Raw genomic sequence first — 19,869 nt, 5'->3', positions numbered from 1 at the left:
ACAGCCACCCCCGGGGCTGGGAGGAACTGGGGGATTTCCCATCGTTTCCCCATTATTTTCCCTTTCTCTGGTCACCCTGTTCATCAGCAGGGCCTGGAAAACCCCAAAACATCCAAAAAAACAGCAGCAAAGAGGCTACAGATACAGGCTGGGGGTTGGGGTGGGAAAGGAGAAAAAGGAAAAAGAAAAAAGGGAAAAGAGAAAAGGATAAAGAAAGGAAAAAGTAAAAGAGAGAAAGAGGGAGAGGGAAGGGGAAAGAGAAGGGGAAAGAGAAGGGGAAAGAGAAGGGGAAGAGAAGGGGAAAGAGAAGGGGAAAGAGAAGGGGAAAGAGAAGGGGAAAGAGAAGGGGAAAGAGAAGGGGAAAGAGAAGGGGGAAAGAGAAGGGGAAGAGAAGGGAAAGAGAAGAGAAGAGAAGAGAGAGAAGAGAAGAGAAGAGAAGAGAAGAGAAGAGAAGAGAAGAGAAGAGAAGAGAAGAGAAGAGAAGAGAAGAGAAGAGAAGAGAAGAGAAGAGAAGAGAAGAGAAGAGAAGAGAAGAGAAGAGAAGAGAAGAGAAGAGAAGAGAAGAGAGAGAAAAACCTTTATTTGGGGGGGGGGGTTGAAGTTTTAGCTGCAGAAGGATCACAATTTAAGTTTCCCTCCAACTGTTAAAATTTATTTTGGTTTTAAGACCAAACTCAGGAATCTAAAGGTTTTACTGAAAAATTAGGGGGAGCTTCCCTCACACCAAGGAATGGGGAGATCATTTCATTTCCCTCCAAGGGACAAACAGAAAAAAGGGATTTTCCTCTGGGATTTCTGCCTCCCTCCCTTCCCAGAGCTCCATCCCCATCTGGCCTGGCTGCATCCAGGCAGGATGAAATGCTTTTTGTGGCATTATCTCCCAGAAATCTGATTACAAGGCTGCCTCCAACTCTCTAATGTTGTTTTTGGGGTTTTTTTGTACCAGTTGGCACCACACACCAGGAATTAAAGCAGGAAACGCCAAAGTCACCTTTCCAAAGAAGGGCCCTGACCCCCCTGTTTGTCCTGCTAAAGGCTGAAATCCCAAATTTCCCCTGTGCCTGGAGGGACCCAGCTCAGCCCCACAGTTCCAGGGATGCACACCCAGGATGGCACTGCCTTTCCTTGGCTTTTCCCTTCTTTTCCAAATCCCAAGGAAGCTTTCCAGCCCCAAGGAAGCTAGGAAGCTTTCCCAGCCAAGAGAGGACCTTGGAAAGCCAGGAACAGTGAGGATGGAGGAGGAAGGAAACCCAGCAGAGTGGAGGGAGGAGGATCCAATCCGTGGACTTATGGCATGGAAACAACTCTGTGCCAACTCCATTTCCCATTTATTGGAAGCAATCACAGTTAAAAGGTCAAATCCATCAGCAAACAGGAGCTTTGGATCATCCAGAGGGACACACAAAGGAAATCCTTCCCAAAAAACAAGGACTGAACAAAATGGAGAGCTCGGATTACTCCAGCTTGTTCCCTCCCTTTGGGGGGACTCAAGGGGGATCCAGGACATCCCAGCCCCAGTTCCAGAGGGATTGAGCAGCCAGGTGATCCAAATAATCCCACAGGAGGGTTCAGAGAAGCTCTTTGTGCTGGAGATTGGAGCGAGGGGTGGCCAGGATTTGCAGCATTCCCCAAGGCTGGCACGGGGATGGGCAGGATTCACCCCTCAGCCTGCCCAGTCCAGGACTGGGGATCAATCCTCACCTCTCAGGAAGAGCCATTCCACAAGAAATGCTTGGGAAGCAGCAGGAGAAGAGGCAGGAATGTCCATGCATGCTTCTGTCCATGAATGGTTCTGAATTATCTCCAGTGGGATAATTAATCCGTCCTGAGGGATTTATTAATCCGTTCATCCCAAAATGCCCCGGTGCTGGCTCTGCTCCTGCCCTTCCTGCAGGTGAGCAGGAGAACCCTGGCTTGGCCCTTCGGGGAGTTCTGATTGCTGGAAGCAGCAGCTGAAATCCAGAATCCCTTGGGCAGCCCAGACAGCTCCACATGGAATGCATGGAGAACACTCAAATCCTCCTTTTTTGGGGTTTTTCCTGTAGAAAACCCCAGAACATTGGACACATTGGAGCAGTGCCCCTCTGAGACACATTCAGGAAAAAATGACATTTCCCTCTTGCAGAGATCCCAAGAAAATTCATCTTTATTTGCCTGCACTATCTCCATGCATCCAAAGCAATCCCTGCAGCGTTCCTGAGGAGCAGCAGGGTGTGGAAGACCTGTGATCCCATGGCTCATCACAGCCCCAATGCCTTCAGCCTTCCCAAAAAAGGGTGCAATTCCACACTCCATAAGGAGATTACTCCATTTCAAGGCCCCAGACCAGCCTCCACACAGGGCAGGGAATTCCCAACCTCTGCCAGAACAGAGAGGATCAAAATCCCAAATTCCCTGGAGAAACCAGCCCAGCGTTCATCCAACGCCCCTCCCAAGAGGAAACCCCAACCAGGATCTGGGAGGACCCACCCGTATTTGTGCTTGGAAACCATCGCCAGGAACTCAGAGGGGAGGGGGAGATACAAAATCAGAGGAAATCAACACCAAACCAGATCCCAAAATTCTATGTACAGATCCAGTCCCGGGCCGAGGCGTGCGCGGCTCCGATCCCGCGGCGCGGGGCTCTGCTGTGTCCTCCTGGCAGTGCAGCCCTGCCCTAGCCCAGCCCCACGTCCAGGGACATCATCACCACAAAGCCCAGGATGGAGGTCCAGGATGCCAACTTGCCGTTGCCACTGCAGGGAGAGGGGACAGGGGAATGTTGGAGCAGGGAATGTTGGAGCAGGGAATGCTGCTCATGTCCCATGCCAGCCCCGATGATCCCAAACCCTCCTGCCCATGGGGACCATTCCCTGGCATGGGGAGGGACCTCAGCAATCCCTTGGCTGCATCCTGACCCCCTGGGATCCCAAACCCCATCTCCGTGGGATAATTTTCCCCTTTTCTCTCAGCTTGCTGCCTGGAGGATTCCCAGCCTCTCCATCCAGCCAAGGAGCAGAACCCATCTCTGTCGCAGACACATTTTATGAAAAATCCTTTCTTTAGGATTTTTCCTCCTGAGAAGCTTACAGGCCTCAGGAACAAAATGTAAACAATGGTTATCTGCTGCTGTGGAATGCAACAGGTGCATCTGTGATTGGTTGTTTTTAATTAATGGCCAATCACAGTCTGGCTGTGTCAGACTCGCTGGGCAGTCACAAGATTTTATTATCATTCCATTCCTTTCCTTTCAAGCCTTCTGATGAAATCTTTTCTTCTATTATTTTAGTATAGTTTAATATAATATATATAATAAAATAATAAATCAGCTTTCAGAAACATGGAGTCAGATTCTCATCTCTTCCCTCGTCCTGTGACCCTGCAATCACCACCACACATCTCCACTTCCCGGCCTTGGCTGGGTGTTTAAATCCCCTCTGCTCCCAAACTCCCCCGTCCCACGGACCCTCCTCGTTCCCAGGGGTGGGGGTGACCCTCCCACAGGTGAGGGGGGTCTCACCTGGTCTGTGCCTCGGGGATGATGTCGTCCATCACCACGTACACCATGGCTCCAGCAGCAAACCCCAGCGCGTAGGGCAGGAGCGGCTCCGCCAGCACCACGGCAAAGGCGCCCAGGAGCCCGGCCAGGGGCTCCACCATCCCGCTCAGCTGCCCATACCTGCCAGACAAACAGCCAGAACAGCCCTGGAGAGCTGGGGCAGGGCTGGCACAGCCATCCCAAAGGGATCAGGGGGCTCAAACCACCCCATTCCCACTGTGTCCCTGTTCCCCGTGCCCCGGAGGAGTCGGACACTGCCACACCTGGATTATGGCGACAGGAAAGGGTTTGACAGAACAATTTTGACATTTTCCCAGCTGAGTTTTCCAGGCAGGATCTAATTCCTGCTCCCAGCAGCTCTGTGGGATTGGGGGATCCAGCTCCCAGGCAGAGGGAACATTTCCAATCAGCACCACTCAGTCCCAGCCTGGCCCCAGCCTCAAGCAGGACAAAGCCACATCCTGCCCAGTCCTTTTCTTTCCCAGCCCTCTGGACCATGGGAAATCCCCTCCCAGCAGCAGCAATCCTGCTGCAAGCCCCAGCACTGAAGGAGGTGGGTGGGAGGAAAGGAAAACAAAACTTTGGAGCAGTTTGGGATCCTCCCCTCCCTCCGTCCATCACCCGGAGTAGGGCAGGGGCAGCTCCTGCTCCTGCTCCCAGGGTTTGTGCCCTTGGATTTAGCACCTCTGGGAAAAGGGGAAAAAATAGAAGTGGGGTTGAAATGCAGCCTGAAGGGAAAGAAAAATGAAGGGACAGGAAAAAAAAAATAAAGGCAGTGCAGGATCTGGAGCCCAGCACAGCCCTGAAGAATTGCTGGGATCAGGGATTCATCCCTCGGACCTGGTGATTGCTGGGATCGGGGATTCAGCCCCAGGATGAGGCAATGGTTGGGATCAGGGATTCATCCCTGGGACTGGTGATTGTTGGGATCAGGGATTCATCCCTGGGATGTGATGGTTGATCAGGGATGCATCCCTGGGATCCAGGCTCTGGGATCTGAGCCTGGAGGGTGTGGAAGGAGCAGAACAGTGCTGGAGAGCTGCAGCACCAGAGGGAACACAGCAGAGCCAGAGCAATCCCACGCCAAGGGCTCCATCCCATGGATGTGGGGAGGATCAGAGGCAGGAGGGGCTGCTGGAGGAGGCTCCTCTCCCTGGAGCAGAGCTCACCAGAACGCTTTCCAGGTGGAAAATCCCGCGCCACGCAGGGGCAGGCTGACAGCCAGGCCCTCTGGGAAGTTCTGGATGCCAATCCCAATGGCTAAATTCCTAAAAGAAGTACAAATAGATCAATTTATTTATGTTAGGTGCAAAGCTCAGCCTGGGATAAGCTACTGGGAAAAAGGGACACAATTAAAGATTCAGTGGAAATGCTCCCAGCCCCAGTGCCCAGATTTAACAGGATCCCAGCAAATTCCATCCCCCAGAGCTTGTCCTGGGAGGCTCTGGGGGGATTTCAGCCCGAGGATTCCCGGGAGCTGCAACATTCCCTCTCTTTCTGTTTTCCCTTTTTTTTGCTCTCCCTCTTTTTTTGCTCTCCCTCTTTTCCCCCTCTCACATCCCATGGAAAGGGAACACTTTGGAAATTCCAGCATCAAACTCAGCAGAGGGGAGAGCGGGGCTGTGCATCAGTCAGGGAATCCCAGACTCCTGGAATGCTTTGGGTGAGAAGGGATTTTAAATCCCATCCCATCCCACCCCTGGCACGGCAGGGACACCTCCAGCTTTGCCAGGCTGCTCCAGCCTGGCCTTGGGCACTGCCAGGGACCCAGGGGTAACCGCAGCTGCTCTGGGAATTCCATCCCAGGGCATCCCCACCCTCTCAGGGAAGGATTTTGTCCTCACAGGGAAGAATTGGGTTTTTGCTGGAGCTGTGCATGGCTGGCACATCCACCTCCCTCCCTTCCACCTCTGCAGGAGTTTGGGATTTTGGAGGAACGTTTCAGGCACCAAAAAGGGCTCGTGTTTGTGCCATGGGCTCCCCACACCTCTGTCCCACCCTGGGAGCCTTTCTGCAATTTCTCCACCTTAGCTGGGCTCTGTTGGTGGCACTGGGGGACACCAAGAGTGGGACCACCCTTGGGGGCTCCAGCAGGGAGGGTTTGGGCTCTGAGTTCCCCCAGAGCCTCTCCCAGCTCAGTCCTGCTCTGCCAACAGCCGCCAGCTCCCTCTTTACACCCCCTAAAATAAGTAAAATAAGTAAAATAAGCCCGGTGAGAAAAAACCTCTCGGGGTTGTTTAAACTTCTCCCAGGGTTCCCAGAGCAGGGGAGGGAAGGGGGAGAGGCTCTGGGCTTTCCCTGGGCAGGACAGGCCATCACAATCACAAACATTATTCCAGCAAAGAGAGGGAGGACGGAGGGGGAAAACCATCCCTGCAGGGAAACACTGCAGCCGCTGTCTGCGCCCCGGGGCTGGGCCTTTCCCCTCCTTCCCTGGCTCAGCACAAAGCAGCTATTGCTGCTCCTGGCTGCGACAGACGAGCAGGGAGGGAGCTGTGAATGGAGGGCTCTGTGCGGGGAGGGTGGGGAGCTCCCCCCACCCCGACCCCAGCGGGAATTGGGACCCCCAGGCTGAGCCCCGAGGGGCAGGAGGGAGGGATGGGATGGGGCAGAGCCAGGAGGGACCCATCAGGGCTTGGGTCTGTCCTCTTGTGCTCTTCTTCCCGCACATCCCCCGGGACAATCCATGGGGGCTCACCAAAACCAGGAACAGCCCCAGGACAATCCATGTGGGCTCCCCAAAACCAGGAACAACCCCAGGACAATCCATGGGCTCTCCCCAAAACCAGGAACAGCCCCAGGACAATCCATGTGGAATCCCCAACACCAGGAACAGCTCCAGGAAAATCCATGTGGAATCCCCAAAACCAGGAACTCCCCAAAACCAGGAACAACTCCAGGACAATCCACTCAGGCTCCTCAAAACCAGAAACAGGCCCAGAACAATCCATGTGGAGTCCTCAAAACCAAGAACTCCCCAAAACCAGGAATAACCCCAAAGCAGGAACAACCTCAGAATAATCCATGTGGGCTCCCCAAAACCAGGAATAAGCCCAGGACAATCCATGTGGGCTCCCCAAAACCAAGAACTCCCCAAAACCAGGAAATCCTGGGTTAATAACCCCCAGAAAATCCATATGGGTTTCCCAAAAACCAGGACAACCCCAGGACAATCCATTTGGGCTTTCCAAGACCAAGAATCAGCCCCAGGACAGTCCATGTGGGCTCCCCAAAAGCAGTCCCAGCCCCACAGCTGGGGCTGCCATGAATGCCCAGCCCAGGGCAGGATTTTATCCCCGTTCCCAGGAAATGTGAGCCCCACCAAGGACACGGATCCCCTGGGCACGAGGAGAGCTCCGTGCCAAGGGAACACCCGAACATTCCCAATGCTTTCCTAGGGTCACTGCCCCAAGGGAGCCACCCCTGCTCTGGGCAGGAGGCAGAAATGGGATTCACCTCCGTGCTGCAAATAAACCCATCCTAAGGGATATCCTGTCCCAAGTGCTGTCCTAAGGGATACTCAGTCCCAAGGGAGATCCCATCCCGAGGGACATCCCATCCTGAGGGACATCCCATCCTGAGGGACACTCCATCCTGAGGGACACTCCATCCAAAGGGACACTCCATCCTGAGGGACATCCCATCCCGAGGGACATCCCATCCTGAGGGACATCCCATCCCGAGGGACATCCCATCCCGAGGGACATCCCATCCTAAGGGACACTCCATCCTGAGGGACATCCCATCCTGAGGGACATCCCATCCCGAGGGACACTCCATCCAAAGGGACATTCCATCCTGAGGGACATCCCATCCCAAGGGACATCCCATCCCGAGGGACACTTCATCCCAAGGGATATTCCTATCCCAAAGGACACTCCCGTCCCAAGGGACACTCCTGTCCCAAGGGATACTCCATCCCAAGGGATTCTCCATCTCAAGGGACATCCTATCCCAAGGGATACTTCCATCCCAAGGGATATCCTGTCCCAAGGGACACTCCATCCCAAGGGATATTTCCATCCCAAATGACAGCACATCCAAAGGGATAGTCCTGTCCCAAGGGATATCCTGTTCCCAAAGGACACTCCATCCCAAGGGATATCCCCATCTCAAGCAACACTCCATCCCCAGGGCCATCCCCTCCCTCCTTCCTTCCCCCGCGGCAGGGCAGCCCCGGGGCAGCAGGAGCGATCAAAGCCGCATTGTGTCACTGTGTCATTGTGTCCGGGGAACAAAGGCGCCTTTTGACGGGAATAGGTGCGGACTCTTGGAAGGCTTCCCCCGGCTGCTGCTGCTGCAGCGAGGGAACACATTGATAAAACCAGCACAGAGACACCCGGGTGGCACAGGGACACGGGGACACGGGGGACAGCCATGAGCCACCACGCAAACCCACGGGGTGAAGGGTTTGGGGTCCCAAAGAGAGGAGAAGAAAGGTGGGGAAAGGGGTACAGAGGTGGGGGACTCAGGTCCCACCTGGTCGGATTTTTGCCACCCCAAGGATGTGGCACTGGGTGCTCTGGGCTGGTGACAAGGTGGGGACAAGGCACAGCTTGGACCTTGGAGAGCTTTTCCAACCTCGGTGACGCTGGGATTCTGTGCATGGGGCAGGACAACCTGCAGCACATCCCCAACCTACAAACCTCAGCTGGTCCCACAGAAACACATCCAGGGAAAAACCCCACCAGACTCTGCCTGGGGATGTGCCACAGTGTCCCCAGGCTCTGTCACAGCACAGAAACGTCCCCTGGGTGACTCCTCCACGTGCCTACAACAGCCTCGGAGTCCTTGGAAGCACCAAGGGCCCGACACACACTGGATGCGTTGCCTTTCCCAGCTCTGCCTCAACTTCCCCGTCTGTAAAACCAGGTCGGTGACAGCCACGGGACAACCACATCCCCTGAAACTGCTCCAAACTGGACACAGAACCCCCAGAGCTCTGCCCTGCCCTTGGCCCGTCCTGCCACGCAGCAGAGCCCCGTTTTTGGGGCAGGAAAGGTGAACCCACGCCCTGCTGTTGGGGTTCCCCACGGAACATCCCAGGCTGGAGCTCCTGCCCCCCTCTGCTGCCAACTGCTCCGGCTCCACGCTGAGAAACTCCAAGTTCACTTGCAAAAAAAAAAAAAAAAAAAAAAAAAATTTGGCATCTCCGCATATTTGCAAGGTCAAGGCACAGAAAGCCTTCTATAAGCCTAAAGCCTTGTTTTCAAGGGCCCATTCTTTGAGGGAGTGATTATGAAAGCAGGCTACATATTCTTAACAAGCCCCTTTTCACTCGGGCTTTCAGTTCCCCGCAGTGGAGAATGTGCATGTGTATTCTTGCATGGCAGCCCTTCCATACTGTCGGGATTGTTATCGGTGCCTGAAAGAAGCGATTGTTTGGGGCTGCTGCGATTGCATCACGGCTGCCCCCGGGCCGGGCCGCCCGCAGAGGTGTTTGATCAGGGCTGCAGGTGGGAAGGAGCTCACGGGGCCCTTTCCCCGGACCTGCCCTACCTGTTGGACCCTGTTCCAAACAGCTGCTCCCCTGTTGGACCCTGTTCTACACAGCTGCTCCCCTGTTAGACCCTGTTCCAAACAGCTGCTCCTCTGTTGGACCCTGTTCCATACAGCTGCTCCCCTGTTAGACCCTGTTCTACACAGCTGCTTCCCTGTTAGACCCTGTTCCATACAGCTGCTCCTCTGTTAGACCCTGTTCCATACAGCTGCTCCCCTGTTAGACCCTGTTCTACACAGCTGCTCCCCTGTTAGACCCTGTTCCAAACAGCTGCTCCTCTGTTGGACCCTGTTCTACACAGCTGCTTCCCTGTTAGACCCTGTTCCAAACAGCTGCTCCCCTGTTAGACCCTGTTCTACACAGCTGCTTCCCTGTTAGAACCTGTTCTACACAGCTGCTCCCCTGTTAGACCCTGTTCTACACAGCTGCTCCTCTGTTAGACCCTGTTCCATACAGCTGCTTCCCTGTTAGACCCTGTTCCATACAGCTGCTCCTCTGTTAGACCCTGTTCTACACAGCTGCTCCCGTTAGACCCTGTTCCACACAGCTGCTTCCCTGTCAGACCCTGTTCTACAGAGCTGCTCCTCTGTTAGACCCTGTTCTACAGAGCTGCTTCCCTGTTAGACCCTGTTCTACACAGCTGCTCCCCTGTTAGACCCTGTTCTACACAGCTGCTCCTCTGTTAGACCCTGTTCTACACAGCTGTTCCTTCCCTGTTCTCCCCTCTTAAACCCTGTTCCACAGAGCTGCTTCTTCCTTCTGCTCCTCTGTTAGACCCTGTTCCACACAAGTTTAACACCCAGCTTCTCCTTCCCTGTTCCCCCTGTTAGACCCCGTTCCAAGCGGCTGCTCCCCAGTTAAACCGTGTTCCACACAGCTTCTCCTTCCCTGTTCTCCCCTGTTAAACCCTGTTCCACACAGCTTCTCCTTCCCTCTGCTCCCGTGTTAGACACTGCTCCACACAGGGTTTAACACCCAGCTTCTCCTTCCCTGTTCCCCCTGTTAAACCCTGTTCCACACAGCTTCTCCTTCCTTCTGCTCCCCTGTTAAACCCTGTTCCAAGCAGCTGCTCCCCTGTTAGACCCTGTTCTACACAGAGTTTACCACACAGTTGCTCCTTCCGCGTTCTCCCCTGTTAGACCCTGCTCCACACAGGGTTTAACACCCAGCTTACACCCTGTTCTACACAGAGTTTACCACACAGTTGCTCCTTCCCCATTCTCCCCCGTTCTCCCCTGTTCCACAGAGCTGCTCCCCAGTGAAACCCTGTTCCACACAGCTTCTCCCCTCTTAAACCCTGTCCCACAGAGCTCCTCCTTCCCTGCCTCATCCTTGCCCAGCCCCACAACCAAGGACACCGCTGCAGCCTCAGCCCCGAAAATGCAAACAACAAAAAGGCTCAAAATGGCCCAAAAAGTGCCAACGACAGGGAATTGAGGGGAGCAATCTGTGAGGGTGGGACTGCATCACCTGGAGCTGCAATGGGACAATGAACCCCAATATGGAAATGGAGCAAAACTTATAAAAGTGTGAAAACTCCAGACTCTGAGTCCATTTTGGTTCATCTTGGGTGCAGCCGCCCTGGCTGGGCTCCTGTGCTGCCCAAAGTGGATCCGTTGAGGAGATCCTTTTAATAAACCCTTTTAATAAATAAATTTATTCTGTAACTCTGTCCAGCCTCTGCTCCAGCTCAGCCTTCTCAAGGTGAGCCCCAGGTGCTTCACCTGCTCCTCCACCATCCCCTCCATGGAAAACACATCCCCTGGGCGATGCACCCCTCACCTCCCCCAGGGCTGGATTTGGGGTGAAAGCCACCCCAGGAACACAGAATTCCCAAATATTCCCTTTTCCAGAGGAAAAAGGGAAGGGATCGACAGGAAACATCCCAAATATTCCCAAATATTACAGAGGAAAAAGGAAAAGGATCAACGTGAGACATCCCAAATATTCCAAAATATTGCCAAATATTCCCTTTTCCAGAGGAAAAAGGAAAGGGATCAACACAAGACATCCCAAATATTCCCAAATTTTCCCAAATATTCCCTTTTCCAGAGGAAAAAGGAAAGGCATCAACATGAGACACCCCAAATATTCCCAAATATTCCCTTTCCCAGCTGGTTGAAGACCAAGGAACGCCCCCAAACTGCTACAAGAGATCTGCACCAACCCTAAAAATCAAAGTCTGTGGGGACGGAGGAGCTCCCATCTGGCCAGGGCTGATTCCTGACAGGAATTCTCCATTTTCCAGCACAAACCCAAGGCCACCCTTCCCTGGCAGCCTCTCCCAGCTCCAGCAGCACCAGGAGGCTCCAGTTAAGCCCTCACCCCCCTGTTTTTTAATACCTTAAGATATTTTTAAATATCCAGATCCTTTTAAATACCCCAATATCCTCACGTGAGACCTCGTTAATTCTATTTTAAACAGCATCACCCTGCAAATAATTTCAATTTTTTACATATTCATAGCGGGCCAGCCTTAAATAAAATGGGATTTAACGAGGTGGCTGCATTGATGTGGGGTAGGGACATACAGAACTTTATAAAGGTTATTGAAATTTTATATATTTTTTTTTAATTAGACACCCACAGAAGCTGGGTGGTCTAAAAGCAAGGCTGGGACTGTGGGGCACCTATAAAAATTCCCAATTAATGTTTATGTTTATGGCTCCATGCAGAAAACATCAATCCTCTGGTTTTGTCTGGATATTCCATCTGGGAGCACATTTCAATTAAAAATGGTTTGGTGGGCCTGGAATCCCAGTGGAAGGGGAATGCTGGGGTGGGGTTTAAGGGGTGGATTTTAGGGATTTATTGCCTGGATCCCACATTCCTTACAGGAAATAAAGGGGGAGGAGAATGAGGAGGGTTAACAAATCTGATTTTCCTTCCTGGAAAGAACCCACAGGGAATCAAAGCCCAGCTGAATATAGAGAGAAAAATAGGGATGGGGTAAAAATAGGGATGTGTGATAAACCTGGGATTTGGGATAAAAAGAGGGGTGTGCAATAAAACCAGAGATTAATGCCAAAATCAGGGATTCAAAATGAGGATTTATCCCTGATAACCCAGAGATGTGTGATAAAATGTGGGATTAATGCCAAAATCAGGGATTTGGGAGGGGCAGATTTGGGGTTTGGGAGGTGGAGATTCAGGATTTGGGAGATGCTGATTCAGGATTTGGGAGGGGCAGATTCAGGATTTGGGAGATGCTGATTCAGGATTTGGGAGATGCTGATTCAGGATTTGGGAGATGCTGATTCAGGATTTGGGAGATGCTGATTCAGGATTTGGGAGATGCTGATTCAGGATTTGGGAGGGGCAGATTCAGGATTTGGGAGGGGCAGATTCAGGATTTGGGAGATGCAGATTCAGGATTTGGGAGGGGCAGATTCAGGATTTGGGAGGGGCAGATTTGGGGTTTGGGAGATGCAGATTCAGGATTTGGGAGGGGCAGATTCAGGATTTGGGAGGGGCAGATTCAGGATTTGGGAGATGCTGATTCAGGATTTGGGAGATGCTGATTCAGGATTTGGGAGATGCTGATTCAGGATTTGGGAGGGGCAGATTCAGGATTTGGGAGGGGCAGATTCAGGATTTGGGAGATGCAGATTCAGGATTTGGGAGGGGCAGATTCAGGATTTGGGAGGGGCAGATTCAGGATTTGGGAGATGCTGATTCAGGATTTGGGAGATGCTGATTCAGGATTTGGGAGATGCTGATTCAGGATTTGGGAGGGGCAGATTCAGGATTTGGGAGATGCAGATTCAGGATTTGGGAGGGGCAGATTCAGGATTTGCCTGTGCCCTGCTTGTCCCCTGTGTGTCCCTTTCCAATCCCGCCCGTGCTGCTCCCAGCAGCTCCAGCTCCATCTGGTTCCCATCCCCATCCCCGTTCCCATCCCCATCCCCAGGCTCTCCGTGTGTTCTCCCCACGTGTGAAAATCCCTCCCGGGGGCTCTGATGCCGCCGCAGCTCCCGGAGCATCCCGGAGGGTCCCGGGCGCAGGAGCGGAGCCGAACACCCGGGGGCAGCAAAGAAACGCAGAGAACCCCGGCAAGGGCCGGGAGGGGAATCCCGAGCTGGCTGGAGAACCCCGGGATGCTGGGTGATGGACAGCATGGGAACCCCGGGATGCTGGGTGATGGACAGCATGGGAACCCCGGGATCCTGGGTGATGGACAGCACGGGAATCCCGGGGTCCTGGGTGAGCTGGGATGATGGGTGGGATGAGAAATCCCAGGATCCTGGGGAGGATGGGGAATCCCAGCACCCTCCCAGATCCCAGGCACTCCCGGGATGCCTGAGCTGACCCAGCACATCCAAAATCTCCTTTTGCTGCAGCTCTGCTGCCTTTGTGGAGAGCCTTTTATTGCCAGAGCTGAGGGGAGCTGGAGGATCCTGCTCTCTACCCACAGGGAGTAAAGCTGGAGGATCCTGCTCTTTACTCCCGGGGTGTAAAGCTGGAGGATCCTGCTCTTTATTCCCAGGGTGTAAAGCTGGAGGATCCTGCTCTCTACCCACAGGGAGTAAAGCTGGAGGATCCTGCTCTTTATTCCCAGGGTGTAAAGCTGGAGGATCCTGCTCTCTACCCCCAGGGAGTAAAGCTGGAGGATCCTGCTCTTTACCCACAGGGAGTAAAGCTGGAGGATCTTGCTCTTCTCCCTGGGCTCTGGGATGGCACAGGGAATGGGAATGGAAGGTTTGGGATGTGCCTTTGTGGGGCACAGCTTGAGCGTGGACAGAGAAAGGGCTGGACAGCCTGGATGGAGCCAAAATCTGCCTGGATAGACCCAAAATCCACCTGGATAGACCCAAAATCAGCTGTGGGACCCCACAGATCCCTCAGCAGGAACCATGGAACGGTTTGGGATGGAAAGGACCTCAAAGATCCACCCAGGGACCCCTCCCAATCTGGCCCAGCCTGGCCTGGGACCCTGCAGGGACCCTCCCCACCCTCCCCGGGAGGGATTTCTCCCCAGAGCCGATCCCGCTCTCCTCGGGAGCCACAACAGCCCCAAGCCCCAGGGAAAAGCAGAACCCGGGCAGGGCCAGCAGGAGCTGCCGTGAGCAGGGCGGCCACCGAGAGGAGCCAAAGCCCCGGCAGCCCCGGCAGCCCCGCTCCGGGTCTGTCATCCCTCCCTCCCGCTCCTCCAGGTCCATTTCCCCTTCCTCCCATTTCTCCAGGTTCATTATCCCTTCCTCCCATTTCTCCAGGTCCATTTTCCCTTCCTCCCATTTCTCCAGGTTCATTATCCCTTCCTCCAGCTTTATTTCCCCTTCCTCCCGTTCCTCCAGGTCCATTTTCCCTTCCTCCTTTTCCTCCAGCTCTGCTCCAGGTTTATCATCCCTTCCTCCCATTTCTCCAGTTTATTTCCCCTTCCTCCAGCTTCTCCAGCTCTGCTCCACATTTATTATACTTCCCTCCCATTTCTTCCAGTTCCACTTCAGGTTTATCATCCCTTCCTCTCATTTATCCAGGTTCTCATTATCCCTTTCTCCAGGTTTATTTTCCCTTCCTCTTGTTTCTCCATCTCTGCTCCAGGATTTTTTTTTCCTTTCTTCCTGTTTCTCCAGGTTCATTATCCTCTCCTCCCGTTCCTCCAGCCCAGCTCCAGGTCTATCATTCCTTCCTCCCATTTCTCCAGGTCCATTTCCCCTTCCTCCCATTTCTCCAGGTTTATTTTCCCTTGCTCCTGTTTCTCCAGCTCTGCTCCAGTTTATCATCCCTTCCTCCCATTTCTCCAGCTCCACTCCAGGTTTATTTTCCCTCCAACGGGAGAAGGGAGGCGATGGACACCCCAAAATCCCTGGGTGCCCCTCCTGAGGGCCAGCAGCACCCACGGGGACGCTCGGTGCCTCTCCCCAGCGATCCCAGAGAGGCAAAGGAACCCACCAAAAGCAGGATCAGCTCTTACCTGGCACTCTGGAATGTGGCAGACTGGGATTTCCCAACAGCTCCAAAGCCAACTCCCACTGCCAGGCCCTCTGAAACGGCAGGGAAACACCAGTAAGGACCAGTGAGGTGCAGCCCTGTATGGTGTTTGCAGGGGTCCCAGGATGAGGGAAGAGATGAGAATCTTGAAGGCTCACTTATTATTTTATGATACATATTGTATTAAAAGAAAATTATATATTAGAACTATGCTAAAAGAATAGAAGAAAGGATTTCATCAGAAGGAGGGAAGGGAAGGGAAGGGAAGGGAAGGGAAGGGAAGGGAAGGGAAGGGAAGGGAAGGGAAGGGAAGGGAAGGGAAGGGAAGGGAAGGGAAGGGAAGGGAAGGGAAGGGAAGGGAAGGGAAGGGAAGGGAAGGGAAGGGAAGGGAAGGAAAGGAAAGGAAAGGAAAGGAAAGGAAAGGAAAGGAAAGGAAAGGAAAGGAAAGGAAAGGAAAGGAAAGGAAAGGAAACCAATCACAGATGCCCCTGTTGCATGCCACAGCAGCACATAACCATCGTTTTTCTTTTCCTCTGAGGCTTCTCAGGAGAATTCCACCCAGCACTGCCCACCCTGGACCCAGCACGGGGAGAAGGTTCTGGATTGATGAGTGCCAAGAAAGGGAAAAGATCCCAATCCCCAATCCCCAGCAGCTGCAATGGGATTTCACCAAGGAGCCAAGCAGCTCCAAAGGGCTCAGGCTCAGCAGAACTTGGTGAATTCCAGCAGAAGCAAAGCTCAGTTTGTCCCAGGAACCCCCCAGGAGCTGAAGTGAACCAGGGCCAGGCTCCCAGCACAGCACTGCAGGGACAGGCTGCACGCACAGGAAACCCAAATTCCATGTGAAAATCCCTGCCCCGCAGATTACTGTGTGTTACAGCTAACCCCATAATTTTAAATACAGTTAATCCCATAATTTTAAATACAGTTAATCCCATAAACCCCAAGGAAAACAGCTGAAAAGCCTTCCCAGAAAAAAAAAAACAAAACAAAAACAAAACAAAAAAAAAACAAAAACAACTTGTTTTTCAGAAAGCACCAAAGCCTTGGTATTTTTTTCACTTTGGTTTAAAATCTTCAGTTTTGGGGTTTAAACTCCCCATTTATGGTGTTTAAAATCTCCATTTTTGGGGTTTAAAATCCCCATTTTGGAGGTTTAAAATCCCCAATTTTTTGGGGCTTTAAAACCCTCATTTTTGGGGTTTAAATCCCCATTTTTTGGAGTTTGAAATCTCCATTTTTGGGGTTGAAATCCCTATTTTGGGTGGTTTAAAATTCCCATTTTTGGGGGTTTAAAATCCCCATTTTTGGCATTTAAAATCCTCATTTTGGGGAATTCAAAATCCCCATTTTTGGGGTGGGGAATTCAGAGGTCAGAACCAAAGCTGGAGGGATTTTCCAGCCTGCGAGGAGGGCTCAGGTGAGCATTCCAGCAGGTGGGAAGGGCACCCTGGGTGTGTCTGTGGCCCTGAGGGTTCCCAGTTGCCTTGGAAACAGCAGGAAAAGCAGCAGAGCCTGGGATAACCACAACATTCCCATCCCTGAGCCACGAACATTGGCAGCTCCTCAGAGCCAGCCCTAAAACAGGGCAAGGAGATCCCAAAAATCCCCAAAAAACTGGCCCTAAAATCCCCCAGTGGCAGGGGCTCACAGAAATGGGGCACAGCTCTGGAAAAGATCCTGGATGAACCCAAAATCGGCCTAAATCCTGTTCAATGATCCCAAATCCTGTTCAGCGATCCCAAATCCTGCTCAGTGATCCCAAACCCTGCAGGATCTGCACATCCCAGAGTACCAACCTCCCAAATTCTGCTCAGTGATCCCAAATCCTGCAGGACCTGCATATCCCACAGCACAAAGAGTTCCCAAATCCTGCAGGACCTGCAATCCCATAGCAAAACCACTTCCCAAATCCTGCCCAGTGATCCCAAATCCTGCTCAGCGATCCCAAATTTTGCTCAGTGATCCCAAATCTTGCAGGACCTGCACATCCCAAGGCACCAAGAATTCCCAAATGCTGTTCAGTGATCCCAAGTCCTGCTCAGTGATCCCAAATCCTGCAGGACCTGCAATCCCATAGCAAAAACACTTCCCAAATCCTGCTCAGTGATCCCAAATCTTGCAGGACCTGCACATCCCAAGGCACCAAGAATTCCCAAATGCTGTTCAGTGATCCCAAATCCTGCTCAGTGATCCCAAATCCTGCAGGATCTGCCCATCCCACAGCACCAAGAGTTCCCAAATCCTGCTCAGTGATCCCAAACCCTGCTCAGCGATCCCAAACCCTGCAGGACCTGCCCATCCCACAGCTCAAACACTTCCCAAACCCTGCAGGACCTGCCCATCCCACATCCCTGTGGCCCCCCAGGCCCTGCCAGAGCTGGGGGTGCCCCCATCCCCTCCCATGGATGCTCTGGAGCTGCTCCCCCTGCCCCAGCCCAGGGAAATTCTCCTTTCTGCTGCCAAGCTCTCATCCATAATTCATCCTGCCCTGGGAAGAGCTGCTCAGCTCCTAGTGGGAAATTAATCCTGCCATAATGAGCTCTGGATTTCTCCAAGAGTTTAAGCTCCGCCACTCAGAGCTGTGTGAAGCCCCAGGGCTCTCCAGGAATCACCATTTTGTCATTATTGCTCCGGGATTAGCAGATCCCAGGGATTCTCCAGGTTTGCGGCAGCACCTGAGGGGTTTGGGGGCGTCCAGGTGGGGCTGGGGAGGCAGGAGGAGATTCCTGCTCATTGCTGATCCTGGTTTAACCCCCTCAGAGCCATCCTCAGCCCACCCTCTCCTCTCTCCTCCTCCTCCCACAGAAGCAAATCCTCATTTCAATGCTCAGTTGGATTCCACGGAGCTGCAGCAGCTGAGCAGGAGGCTGGCAGCTCAACCTCCACCTGATTTTTTAAAGAATTTCACCTGAATTTATAGAACTCCACCTGAATTTCAAATAACTCCACCTGATTTTAAACAACTCCGCCTTACTTTTAAAGAATTCCACCTGATTTTATAGAATTACACCTGATTTGTAAAGAACTCCACCTCATTTTAAACTTTACCTGATTTTTAAGGAACTCCGCCTGATTTTTAAAGAATTCCACCTGATTTGAAAGAATCCCACCCAATTTTAAAGAATTCCACCTGATTACAGAGAACACCTGATTTTGAAAGAATTCCCCTTGATTTTATAGAACTCCATCTGATTTTAAAGAACTTCACCTGATTTTTATAGAACTCCACCTGATTTTAAAGAATTACACCTGATTTTATAGAATTATACCTGGTCTTTAACAACTCCACCTGATTTTAAAGAATTACACTGATTTTATAGAACTCCATCCGATTTTTAAAGAACTCCACCTGATTTTAAGGAACTCCACCTGAATTTAAAGAATTCCACCTGATTTTAGAGAACACCTGGTTTTGAAACAATTCCACTTGATTTTAAAGAACTCCATCCAATTTTAAAGAACTCCACCTGAATTTTAAAGAACTCCACTTGATTTTAAAGAACTCCACCTGAATTTTAAGGAACACCACCTGATTTGAAAGAAATCCACCTGATTTTACAGAATTCCTGACTTTGAAAGAACTCCACCTGATTTTTAAGGAAATCCACCTGAATGTTAAAGAACTCCATCTGATTTTTAAAGAACTCCGCCTGACTTCAAAGAACTCCACCCAATTTTAAAGAATCCCACCCGATTTTAAAGAACTCCACCTGATTTTAAAGAACTCCACCTGATTTTAAAAGAACTCCAGCAACTGCCCAACACCCCCAAGCTCCTCCATCCTGGGAATGCTTCTCTGCAAGCACAAAACTCTTTCCCAAATTCCCAAATTCCCAGAGCAGACCTGAGCTAAAGCAGGGCCTGGCCCAGCTGGAGCTGAGCTCTCCTGACCCCACAGCACCCGAATCCATCAGAGATATTTAAACTTTCATTCCCAGCACAGAAATGCTTTCTCAGGCCACTGCTCAGTGAGTTTAATGTGACAGACCTGAGCTCTGGTGGGGACAAGGCAGGGAAGCAGCTCCCACATGAATATTTCAGTGGAATATTTCATCCCGGCTGCTGAAAATCCTGGGTTTAATTGCATTTTGCTGCTGAAAATCCTGGGTTTAATTGCATTTTTCTGCAGAAAATCCTGGGTTTAATTGCCTTTTGTCACCTTGCTGGCTGTGCTGCTGACAAAACATTGATGTGTTCTCAGTGGCCGCCTCCAGATGAGGTGGTGACAGATGAGCTGGGGACAGGGGGACATCAGAGACACCCCTGTCCCCTTCAACAGCCTGAGGGAAACTGCCCGCCATGGAAAATGTGAATTTCCTTCAGCTGCAGAAGGAGCCCCGAGGGAGCTGAGCTGGGACCACAGAGCCAAAAGGAGCCAAAACCAGCCTGGGAGCAGCAGCTGAGAATGTCACCTGAGCCCTGACAGTGCCACCTGTGTCCTTCACTGAGAGCATCACCCAAACCTGAGAATGTCACCTGAGCCCTGGGGATGTCACCTGAGAACGTCACCTGTGCCCTTTACTGAGAACATCACCCAAATCTGGGGATGGCACCTTCATTCCTCACCTGAGAATGTCACCTGATTCCTGAGAATGTCACTGGTGTCCCTCTCTGAATTGCTGCTCCATTCCTTCAAATCCCACGGAATTGCTGCCCCATCCCATGGAATTCCTGCTCCATTCCCTGGAATTCCTGCTCCACTCCCTCAAATCCCACAGAATTTTCCAGCTCCAGGGCTTCACCTTCTGCTCAGTTTCCCACTGGAAATCATTTGGTGTGCCGTGAAATCTCCGTGTAAGGGAAACGTTGGGGTGGGGCAATGGTTGAAGGGATGAATTTTGAATTTCAGGGATTTATTGCCTGGATCACAAGTTCCTCACAGGAAATAAAAGTAAGG

At 52.1% G+C, this 19,869-nt stretch overlaps 1 protein-coding gene across 1 annotated transcript in view; it reads right to left on the bottom strand.

The window, feature by feature from the left end:
* Positions 1-1,309: 1,309 nt before the first annotated feature.
* The window catches only part of SLC39A11 (solute carrier family 39 member 11), a 61,786-nt gene continuing 43,226 nt past the window's right edge, over positions 1,310-19,869 (bottom strand). Inside the window, exons 7-10 of the mRNA XM_058038679.1 lie at positions 14,953-15,022; positions 4,708-4,806; positions 3,500-3,658; positions 1,310-2,735 (exon numbers count right to left, since the gene is read on the bottom strand). Of these exons, the coding sequence (XP_057894662.1) occupies positions 2,657-2,735; positions 3,500-3,658; positions 4,708-4,806; positions 14,953-15,022 (407 nt within the window). The 3' untranslated portion in view covers positions 1,310-2,656. The remainder of the gene's footprint in view (positions 2,736-3,499; positions 3,659-4,707; positions 4,807-14,952; positions 15,023-19,869) is intronic.

Source organism: Melospiza georgiana, chromosome 21, assembly GCF_028018845.1.
Source record: "Melospiza georgiana isolate bMelGeo1 chromosome 21, bMelGeo1.pri, whole genome shotgun sequence".
Taxonomy (NCBI): Eukaryota; Metazoa; Chordata; class Aves; order Passeriformes; family Passerellidae; genus Melospiza; species Melospiza georgiana.
Note: the sequence above shows the minus strand (reverse complement) of the source record. Positions and strands in the feature narration are given on the sequence as shown.